General features: G+C 50.5%; 1 protein-coding gene across 8 annotated transcripts in view; it reads right to left on the bottom strand.

Moving 5' to 3' along the window:
* Positions 1–666: 666 nt before the first annotated feature.
* Pnpla6 (patatin like phospholipase domain containing 6) overlaps positions 667–11450 on the bottom strand; it is a 30094-nt gene continuing 19310 nt past the window's right edge. For 7 of the 8 annotated variants that reach the window (XM_038345173.2, XM_038345175.2, XM_038345174.2 and 4 more), the window contains 14 exons: positions 10456–10596; positions 10204–10267; positions 9500–9668; positions 9117–9299; positions 8437–8555; positions 8059–8215; positions 7643–7759; positions 7487–7556; positions 6925–7041; positions 3285–3586; positions 2501–2617; positions 2234–2330; positions 2000–2109; positions 667–972 (listed from right to left, as the gene is read on the bottom strand). In XM_038345173.2, the coding sequence (XP_038201101.1) occupies positions 898–972; positions 2000–2109; positions 2234–2330; positions 2501–2617; positions 3285–3586; positions 6925–7041; positions 7487–7556; positions 7643–7759; positions 8059–8215; positions 8437–8555; positions 9117–9299; positions 9500–9668; positions 10204–10267; positions 10456–10596 (1838 nt within the window). In that variant the 3' untranslated portion in view covers positions 667–897. Of the gene's footprint in view, positions 973–1999; positions 2110–2233; positions 2331–2500; positions 2618–3284; positions 3587–6924; positions 7042–7126; positions 7244–7486; positions 7557–7642; positions 7760–8058; positions 8216–8436; positions 8556–9116; positions 9300–9499; positions 9669–10203; positions 10268–10455; positions 10597–11450 lie in introns of all 8 variants that reach the window. The other variant, XM_038345177.2, reaches the window with a different exon arrangement.

Raw genomic sequence — 11450 nt, 5'->3', positions numbered from 1 at the left:
GTAAGTTGCCTAGGCTGGCCTTGAACTCCCTCTGAAGTCCAGGCTGCTCTTGAACTTGTGACTTCCTGAATCGGCCTACTGAGTATCTTGGGATGACAGTCCTTTACCACCAAGCTGGGCTGAAAGGAGACTTCCAGAAAGCCCTGTCTATGCCCATGTCTTTAGCAGAGGTGGTGATCTATCCTGTAGGGCTCAGTTTGTAGTGTATACTGTCACACAGAGCCCCTGCACACAGGACTAACCGAGGTGCATAGGCCGTGGGAACTTTTTATTTTATTTTTTTACTTTGTGTAAGTGTGTGTATGAGAGGCTGTATGTACGTAAGAGTGCAGAAACAGTAGGAGGTCAGAAAAGGCTACCAGATCTCCAGGAGCTGGAGCTACAGCCAGTGTTGTCAGCCACTTGGAACGGGTGCTAGGGGTCCAACTAAGCTCCTCCACAAGAGCAGGCCACTTTGTGCCCCTTCTTTAGCGGCTGTGGGAATTTAATCGGGAAGCTAAGGGGTACCTGAGACACTCTGGGAGCATCTACAAGCCAGGCAAGAAGGGACTGTCTTGTCTGGAGCCAGCATGCAGTGGGAGAAGTTACAAGTGCCTTCAGATTCTACCCTGCATGCTGAACAATGTGGTGAGGAGCCCCTGAAACCCAAAGAAAGGCCCCGGCTGCTTCCAAAGGGGTAACAGTTTATTGGGGGTTAGGTACAATAGTTGGTCAAAGGTCATCAGTGCAGTTCTGCCCTCCCTTCTGGGATGGCAAGTCAGTCCAGTGTGTGGGCCTTGGAGCCAAGGGGGAAGGGCCCAGGGAGTGTCACAGTATAGCAGCAGGAATAGGGGTGTGAGCTCCCCCTCAGGCCCACCCACATCCTGGTCCAGAAACAGGGGTCCCCTGTCAAGGTCCTCAGGCATCTGCCACTGAGCTGGGGGTCTCCTGAGGCAGGAAGCGTCGCTGCCGGAGCATGGACTTCTCCTCCTCCTGTAGGGACAGGCAGCCCAAGTGTTATCCAGACCGGGTGAATGCCACCCACTTTGTGGCATCTACATGACAGTCACAAATAAAACTGCCCAACCCTCACCACTCAAAACCAGTTTCATCCTGGGTCTCGCTTGATAAATGTCACCTCAGAGACAACCAGTTTGTGCATCATGACACACTGCCTGTCCCAGGGACCCTAACACCCTCTGATGGTTAATGTTATTTGTTGACTTGACACAAGCTAGAATACCCTGGGAATGGAGAGTCTCAATAAGGAAGTGTCTAAACCAAGTTGTCGTGGGAAGAGGTGCCTACTGTGGGCGGCACCGTTCCCTACTCAGAGCTATACAGTGGGGAGAGTGAGCCGAGTGCAAACATGCATACGCCTATTGCTGTCTGATGTCATCACAGTGTCATCAGCTCTGCCAAGCTCCTGCCTCCTGGTCTCCCCTGCAAAGACTGAATGTAATATTGAATTGTGCGACAAGTAAATACTTTGGAGAGTATTCTGTCCTAGCAACAGACCTGAAACCAATGTGAGTTTAGTCTGTCAGTCCCAAGGCACGAATTCCTACATCTTCAGACTTGTGCTCTCCTGCCACCCAGCACCACCCTCTGATGTGGGATTCTCCTCTGTATGCTGCTGTGAATACCATTGGTTAATAAAGAAACTGCTTTGGGCCTATAGCAAAGCTATAGGGGAACGGAGCTAGGTGGGGAAAACTAAACAGAATGTTGGGAGGAAGAAGGGCGGAGTCAGAGAGAAGCCATATAGCCTCCTACGGAGACAGACGTGCTGAAACTTTACCTGGTAAGCCACAGCCACGTGGTGATACACAGATTAATGGAAATGGGTTAAATTAATATGTAAGAGTTAGCCAATAAGAAGCTAGAGCTAATGGGCCGGGGACCAACAAGCGACCTCCTTCCTTACTACAACCCTCCAAGACTTCCATCAGTACTCTCCAATCAGTGGCACATGCAACCTGCTGGGGACGTCAGGAGTTCTTGGACTGTCCATTCTTACCACTTCTGAGGCGGTGCTAGGGCTGGCACCCTCTGGGGAGCCCCCTTCATCCCTTGAGCAGTCAGGTCCCGCATCTTCCTCATACTCGGTCAAGCAATCCGATTCCTCCCCTGGGGTGGGAAACGCAGGGAAGAGGTAAGGAGACACGGACTCTGGGCTGGTATTTCCAGTCATGCATGCTTCGCATCTCCAGGCCCAGCACCCTCAGCTCTCAAGAGCTCCTTCAGCCCTCACCATCAGCACAGCCATCAGAGACGTAGCTTGTTGGAGGCTCAATCCGGGACACAATTTCGGCCAAGTCAGTGAAGCCAGAGCTTGGGAAGGCGAGTATCTGTAGGGCAGGGTGGGTGAGGCTTTGGAAATGGGGGTGATCTAAGGGGTCTTAAGAGCTCAGAGGGGACCCGGAGGTAGTCCCTGAGACTCAGGGATGTAGAATAGAGTGGCTTGGGGTTCTGGAATCTCTGAATAAGATTGGCCTCAGCAAAAGCATTGCAGGCTTACATCTGCACGGCGACTTTCATTGAGGTCTGTAGACCGCCGGTCTGTGAGCATTTTCTCAATGACTTCACCTCGGGTCCAGCCTCCAAACACAGCCTTCCCATATTGGTAACCCACATCCTGTAAGACACAAGGAGGCTGGGACTATATCTGACACCACTCCCTGCCCCTGCATGTACAAACAGCTTCCTTCAATATGCCTTAAGTGCTTGACTTCTGGGAGAGCAGACATCTGGATTAAGTCTATCACAGAGAGACATGTAGCATGCCCGCCCATAGGTTTCCAGTTGGTATCCCTGTCAGACATTACCAGTCAACTCTTCAGTCTTTCCCACTCAGCCCCATGTGGTATTTCAAGTATCAACTCACACCAGATGGCAACGTGCAAAATTATTTTTCAAGGTCTGCAAATATGAAGTCTATTTGTGAATAGTGTCATGTCCCATGTCTACGGTAGACATTAGTCCATTACGGTACGCCCTTCCAGCGACCACAGAAGGGTATCAGACATTTTAATATGGGGCTTCTGGGGAGCAACTACTGATCAGTTTCAAGTGATGTGAGCTAGGACGTGTTTTGCAGGGTCAGCGGTACACAACATACTGCTACATCTCTCTCCAGACCCATGGCAGACATTACTACCGATCATTGCTTTCATGCATTAGAAACCACTCCACAGTGCTTCAGGCAGTGCAGACACAGAACACACACAGCCACATCCACATTGCATCTACTGCAGACATTCCCGTTCAATCGCCGATCAGCTTCCCACAGCCCATCTACTCACATAGATCTGGTCAAACTTTCCAAAGTCCATGGTCTTGAAGCAGTCGATGGACGGGCGCAGGTACTCGCAATAGGAGCTAGACTTGACGACTTCCAGCTGCCGCACACACGACACGTATGCCAGGCGGGACTGGATCTCAGCCATGTCTGGAACCTTCACCTTGTCTGCCCAGGGGTTTAGCCGTTTCCACAGCAACCACCAGCCAGACAGGCTGTCCCCGTAGGTGCTGAGATCTGTCTCATCCTGGCTTCCCACGTCGATGGCAATGACTGTTTTGGCCCCCATGCTGCGGGCGATGTCCGCTGTGGAGCCGAGAGGTCAGCAGCCACTCCCAACAGGGGCCCAGCAGGGCAGGGATGTCCAACCCAGTCCCACAGATATCACAATATAAATACTAAGGTGGGGTGTGGGAGGGTGCATGCAAATGACATGGTGTCATGCAAATGACATGGACATTTATGCAAATGAAGCCAAGGGGAGAAGGTGGTTCGGTGAGTATGGCAGTTATATCTGTGGCTGTCTATCTGCATGTCTGTGTATTCCAGAGACTGTCTTGTAGGCAATCTCAGCCCAAGGAAATTCCTGACTGTCTATTCAACTTTGTGTAGCTATCCTTGAGTTTGTTTCTGGGTATGCATGTCACCTGCACATGCCTGCGTCTACTTCATACCCCTCTAGCCTGAGTACTTGTTAGAAGCAGTATGTCTGTCTACTGCCTGCATCTCTGGCTAGGCCTGTCTGAATGCGTGTCAGGCTGGAGGTCAACACTGAGTGTCTTCCTCTTGGCACCTTAAAAATAAAAAAGATTAGGCCGGGCAGTGGGGGCGCATGCCTTTAATCCCAGCACAGAGACAGGTGGATCTCTGAGTTCAAGGCCAGCCTGGATTACAGAGCGAATTCCAGGACAGCCAGGGCTGTTACACAGAGAAACCCTTTCTCAAAAAAAACCAACCAAACAAAAAGTTAAAAAAGATTTGTGTGTGTGTGTCTGTGTGTGTGTACCTGTGTGTGTTTATGTGTATTTGTGTACAGTGCCCCCAGAGGCCAGAGGAGGCATGGAAGTCCCTGGAGATGGACTTACAGACAGTTGTGAGGATGTAGGTGCTGGGAACAGAATTCAGGTCCTCTGCAGGAGCAGTGTACACTAGCTGCCAAGCCATCTATCCAGACCTGTACCTTCTTTTTTGAGTCAAGGTCTCCCACTGAACCTGGAACTCACTCATTTCACTAGATTGGCCAGCGAGCAAGCCTCAGGAAAGCTTCCGGTGTGCTTCCACCCCACGGTTACTGGGGTTATGGATGTCCACCACCGCACCCATCTTTTTCATTATGGGTACTGGGACGAAGTTCACGTAATTATGTTTGTATCATCAACAATCATTTTTCCAGCCCATATGTGTCTGCACATCCAAGTGTGCTAGTCTCCTGTAGGTCTGTTAACATGTGCTCCACGCAAGGGGTTGTGGTCGTATTTATATGTCCAGCATACTTATAGCACTGGCCATTGTTAATACGTACTCCACGTGAGGGGTTGTGGCAGCGTTTATGTGTCTAGCACACTTACAGCACAGGACCATGAAAAAACGATTTCAGTCCTGCCCTGAGGTTTACCCTTGTACTACGACAGAAACTGCAGATAAGAGGCATGGCTCTCCCAATAAAATCTTATTTTATTTTATTTTATTTTATTTTAAGCCAGGCTCCTATCTATAACCCTAGAGCTTAGAAAGTGGATGTGGGAAAACTATAAGTTAAAGATCATCCTCAGTTATGCGGGAAGACGGAGGCCAGTTTGGGTTTAACAACAACAAGCAGGCCCAGTAAAGTGGCTCAGCAGGTAGGGACATTTACTAAACCATGATGAGCAGAGTCCAACTCCCAGGATCCACAGGATGGCATGAGAGAACTAACTTCTATAAGTTTGTTCTCTGACCACCACATGTGCTGCGGTATGTGTGTGCCTGCTCACACACAAATAAATAATATGTAGCCATAAAAAAATCCTTTATTCATAAAGCCAAGTGGGGGCTCAGAAGCATATTCTGTGCTATAGCTGGCCATTTCCTGGTCTATGAGACTGGGGTGTACATTTTGAGAGTGATTTTCTTATTTCATTGATTCATTCTTTTTTGTTTTTGTTTTTCAAGACAGGATTTCTCTGTATAGCCATGGCTGTCCTGGGAACTTATTCTGTAGGCCAGGCTGCGCTAAAACTCAGAGATCCACTCGGCCTTCTGAGTGCTGGGATTGAAGGGGTGTATAACCACCACCTGACAAGAGAGTGGGCTGTTTTTCAGAGCAGCACACTCATTCACTTCCCATTTGCCCTTGTGAAGTCAGTGGGCATGCTGGGATGTAGCCTGGCTAGTACCATGTCTGCACAGCACAAAGGAAGCCCTGGGTTTCATCCCTAGCACCATGTAACCTGGGCATGGTAGAGCACATTTGGCATCCCAGCAGCCCAGAGGTGGAGGCAGGAAGATCAGAAGTTCAAGATCATCCTTGACTACCTATCGAGTTTGAGGCCTGTCTAAAAAAGAAAAAAATTAAGTTGGTGGATATGAAAAATTCTTGCTTGGTCACATAGGCACCTTACTCCATCTGCATGTCTATACACACATATTCCATAGAGTGTGCAAGACAGGTGTGAATGAATATACTGGTCAGTGTGGATAAATTATACCTCAAGCATGTGTTTATTCATATATGTGCATGTGTTCTACCTATGTAAGCACCTGAGAGAGCAGGCGTGTGTGGGGAGCCGGTGTGCATATGTAGAAGTGCATTCTATACATATTTGCACATGTAACTGTGCACCAGTCCTTGGTCCTCATGGGTGCACCTCTCTGTGTCCACTGTAATACCTGAGGATGTAGGGGCACTTCATTTGTTTATGTATTTACACACAGGCTTGTCTGGAACTTGCTTTGTAGGTGAAAATGGCCTCTGATTCCTGATGCTCCTGAGTCCTGGAAAGACGAGTGTGCAGCATCACGCCTGGTTTGGGTGAGCAGGGGGTAGAATGTAGAGCTTTCCTCACACTAGGTAAGTTCTCTACCAACTGAGGTATAGCCCAACTTTAACAATGTGTACATATATTGAGAGTGGGTCTCATGTGGCCCAGGATGGCCTCAAATTCACTATATAGCTAAGGATGGCCTTGAATTTCTTTTTTTTTTTTTTCTTTTTTTGTCTTATTTTGTTTGTTTGTTTTTCCAGACAGGGTTTTTCTGTGTAGCCCTGGTTTTCTTGGAACTTGCTTTGTAGATCAGACTGGCCTCGAACTCAGAGATTCACCTGCCTCTGTCTTCTTAGTGTATCACCGTTGTTAGGTGGGCTTGAACTTCTATCATCCTGCCTCCACCTTCCAAGTGCTGGGATCACAGGTGTGTTCTAACATGCCTGATGTGTGTACTTTTCAACTGTTCATGTTCCTGACCACATACACTCACATATCTGTTTGTATGTATGAGTATATGCATACATGTGTGTCAGTCTGCGTCTCTGTGCAGGCTGTGTGTGTCCTCCTGAGCTTGTCCATCCATAGGTATCAGCCCCTTCAAGTCTGCATGTGCAGGAGTCAGCGTGGGCATGTGCCTGGTGACAAACACCCATGCAGATGTGAGTGGCAGCCACTTGCCTGGCAGGTTGTTGATGTAGCCACCGTCCATGAGCAGGTGCCCATCCTTCGGGTCGCACAGCGGGGGCAGGTAGCCTGAGAGCGTCATGCTGGCACGCACATACCTCCACAGGGAGCCTGCCCGGTGGGATACACAGACACAGACACGCACAGACACGCTCAGACACACTCGGAGGCCCGGCCAGCCCATGGGCTCGCTGACCTGGAACGTTGTTAACGTAACACCCGTCCACCAGCAGGTGCCCGTCCTTGGGGTCGCACAGCGGGGGCAGGTAGGGACAGTAGGAGGCACTGGCCCGGACGTAACGCCACACGCAGCCTGTGGGGGATGGCGGGAGGGGGTGAGGTGCCCAACAAATCTCCCAGCTCCCCACCCCTGGAAATGGACATACCTGGGGCCTTCGGGACATTAGTGGGTGATGGTTAGTGGTCGTGGACAGGCCCAGGTGGATGGTCACTTGTGTTAACAACGTCCCAGATGCTCAGCTGTCCCTCCCCTACAGCCCACCCACACACAGCTGGCCAGCATGGTTGTAGCAGGGCCAGGCAGGATGGCACCCACCATCTTTGTGGACACGCATGGCCGAGGCAGTGATGTCTGTGGTCACATTGAAGTAAGGCAGCCACAGGTCCTAGGAAGGGGCAAAAACTGAGGTAGAAATGGGTAGAAAACCCATGGGAAGAGACACGCAGGGCCAGGTGTGGGGGATGGACATACCTCAATCTGCTTATCCTGGAAAACACGGTGGATACTTCGATTAAACGCCGAGCCAGTAAACATGGAAGTGACAGGATATGTGAGGTCCAATACGGGCTCCAGTACAGAAGTCATACTCTATGGACCAAATGGTCAGAACGACTTGCTTAGAATCACAGAGACATTATTGCTCCAGGAACAGTCAGGTACACACAGGGACTATGAGTGTCACTTGGTACCACGATGGCTCTAGGTAGAGTATGGGGATTAGAGTCAATGCTAAGAAGTCACAGAAGGGTCTTCTGAGGTCCCAGTGATATTTCTAAAAGAAATCTAGCCATAATCTCCAGAGCACAGAAACCTGTCCACACTACCAGATCAGGCCATGGCATCATCTCAGGTCTCCCTGCCCACCTCCTTATACCCGTAAAACACACCTTGGCCCATTCCCGGGCTCGTTGTTTAGTACGGCTGGCACTGCGTTCCTCCGCATACAGGGCTCCGATGAATGAGCCGATAGATGTGCCACCCACAAGGTCGACTGGTACCCCTGCCTCCTCTAATGCCTTCAGCACCCCAATATGTGAGCAGCCTCTGCAGAATGGAGGGAACCCAGTGACAGACTGGGGATCTGCTAGGACCTGTCCCGAGGAATTCTGCTCCCGCTTCCCCTCCTGGCAAAGAAAACTATGACCAGCTACCAGGCTATGGGGTCTCTCTCAGGTAATAAGCTCCACCCATTGGGAATCTTGGCCCTACCCCTTAGGATTCCCCAGTAAGGAAGCTGTGTTTTTGAACATGACCCTGTCCCTTACCTGGCTCCGCCCCCACCCAGCACCAGGGCAATAGTGTTTCCTGTGAGCACCCGTGCTAAGCGGGAGAAGTCGCTGTGGCGGTCTGCACGCTTGGAGAAAACCTTCTCATACAGCTCATGCTGGGATCCAAGAGAGAATAAAGAAGCAGTAGACTTGGGTAATAGTGACCAAGTCTAGGGGATCCCTCAGGCACATGCTGACCTTTGCTATCTATCCCCCCTTGGTCCAGACTCTGTCTTAGTTCCCTAAGTCCTTCTTCTAGACAGAAAAGGGTATGCCTCCTAGGGCCCTCTCAAGGCCCTGCCCACACCCTTACCCTGCCAGAGCCCTGGTCAGTCATGAAGCACACTGTACCCCTAAACTTCAACCTTAGGCAGATGAGACGTGGCCCCAAACTTCACCCGTAAGCAGAAGAGGGCATGACATCAAGCTAGCCCACAGGTGAAGGGCTGTGTCCCCAAACCTCAACCTGAAGCAGCAGAGAGCGTACCATTAAGGGCCCTTCTCCAAGCCATGCCCAAACCTCAACCCCAGATAGAAGAGCAGTTACCCTCAAGTTCTAGCCCCGCTAGAAAGGGAAGTAGCCCCCAAACTATACCTGCAAGAAGAAGGTGTACCTCCTAAGGCTCTTATTCGTGCCACTCCCAAGCCCCACCCCTTTTTCAGGTTCCAGCCCTCACCAGTTTAGCTGGGCTTCGGCGTGAGAAGAGGCGGCGGGGGCAGCGCAGGTGCAGGTGCCCTGAGCACCAGCTGCGCATGTTGAGCCACTCTACTGTGCGCGTGGGACCCGGGCCTTCCTCCCGGTGCAGCAAAACCAACTGCTTCAAGGCACGCACGGCAGTGTTCTCCAGCATCTGCTCCAGCTGTGGAAGACAGAGACAAGTGGAGGTCATGGATTCCTTCTCTACCCTCGCTTGGCTAAACTCAGTTCCATCACAGAGCAACACTGTGAGAGTGTACAGGCACAGAAGGGAAAGGGACGGACGGGATCCTGAGGGAAGGATTGGGTGGGGGGGGAGGGGAGGGAAGGGGGAGTGCGTATTACGATACATAGATGCCAGACCTGACCAACGGTGGGTTCCTGGTCACCCAGGCCCACAATGAGGATGCAGTCGGCCTGGCGTAGGCAACGCACGGTCCAGGGAGTCAGTGACGTGTCAGTTTGGTAGAGCACAATGCGATGGGCATCTTCCTGCTGGGCCAGCCACCCTGACAGCCGGAATTCCTGAATGCTGGAATGAGATGAGTGAGTGTCATCTTGGAGCTGGTCTGGGGACCCATAGCCTCTCCCAATAAACAGATAGTGTAATCCTACTGCTGGGAAGAGTTAGACAATCCAAGGTCCCAGCAATTAAAATTCATGCCAAAATGGGGATGGGGGTGTCAAAATTGGGACTCAGATGTTGCAAGGGCATCCATATTTTTATTTCACATATTTGTCTTGCATTACTTTGCTATGTGACATCATCTAAAATATGCCAATAACCATGTAATCAAGTTACAAATAATAATAAAAAATAATAATAATAATAAACCACTCATAATTAAGTATGCTTTGAGCCCCACTATTGCTATGAGAGCTGTATATGGCCCCTGGGTTTCTGGTTGGACACCCCTGCTATGAAGAGGGATTTGCCCACATCGTCTTCCCTACTGATGCCACAGATGGGACACCTTGTTCATAAGCCTAGCATCTTAACACAATCAGAAAAGATCTCCAATATATACCTTCCACCCTTCCAGCACCACTCCCCAGGCCCCACACACCTATCCAGTGCTGAAGCTCCCAGGCGTGCCCGAATGATGTCGCTGTTAAGGAGGAGCGTGGGACCTAGTGGTAGTTGAGGAATGGAAATCAGGAACCTAGATTAACATTTGGGAGGCCTCTCCTAGAACAGATACTTGTCACTCATCGCTGTGGCTCAGGATCTTCCATCCCTCTTACCACCCACTCACCAGCCAGGGTACAGCACTGACTAGGGATGACGGGTGTTTATACTGGACAGACTTCCCACTCACCAATAGCCTGCAAAGCATGCTGCAGTTCCAGAGTAAAGGCCATCATGGGCACTTCAGCACACACGGGGAGGATGGCTACAGTGGACAGATTGCTGGCTGGGTTGGTCAGTTCTGAGTGTTGTGGAACACTGAGCCCAGAGCCTGTTGAAACACCAATAGCAGACTGGCTGAGCAACTCTGTTTGAAGCAGTAGATGTCTCCCCCACCTTTCTATCCCTACCAACTTCCTTATCTGCCTTCCCCATCTCCTTTTTCACCCCCCAGCTCCTCCACTTCCTCTTCATCCTCCACCCTCTCTTCTACCCCTCCTACCTTATCTCCCTTCCCCATCTCCTTCCCTATCTTCCCTCCACCTCCTCTACATCTGCTCTCTGTGTCCCGTGTCCTCCCCCCCCCCCCCTGCCCTCACTACTCTCAGCTATGATAGCGCCATACTGAGGCCACGATTCAATTCTTGGGTGTTTCTTGTTAACGCGTGGTCAGTACCCTTCACTTTTGACCTTAATCTCAATGAGATCCGTGATACAAATCTGTTGTTGCTGTTATTTTTTTTTTCCTGAGACATGGTCTCATGCAGCTGAGAATGACCCAGAAATCTGGCCTCCTGCATCCAACCCCCAAGAGCTGGGATAACAGACATGTGCTACTATACCCAATTACCTACTATGCAATGTTAGAACCATTCAGACTCATTCCATTCTGACTTAGGCTACTGTGTCCCAACATCAAGCTAGACAAGAATCTACTTCTGACTCATCAGTCACTTTCCAGCTTCTCAGCTAACAGCCTAGATGCAGATGTCATTCTCATCTCTCGCCCAGGCCCCGCTTCATACGCACCTCCTGGCTGGTTCTTCTCTCGCACAGGACACACTTAATGAGCTCAAATACTTTCCAAGGCCCTTTACTCCTGACCCCATCTTTCCCTCTCAAGTTACTCCTTGCAGTGGTTCAAAAGCACCAGCCCTGGCCTGCGGCTATTGGTCAACTGGTAGA

Source organism: Arvicola amphibius, chromosome 10 (genome assembly GCF_903992535.2).
Source record: "Arvicola amphibius chromosome 10, mArvAmp1.2, whole genome shotgun sequence".
In the NCBI taxonomy this organism is placed as follows: domain Eukaryota; kingdom Metazoa; phylum Chordata; class Mammalia; order Rodentia; family Cricetidae; genus Arvicola; species Arvicola amphibius.
Note: the sequence above shows the minus strand (reverse complement) of the source record. Positions and strands in the feature narration are given on the sequence as shown.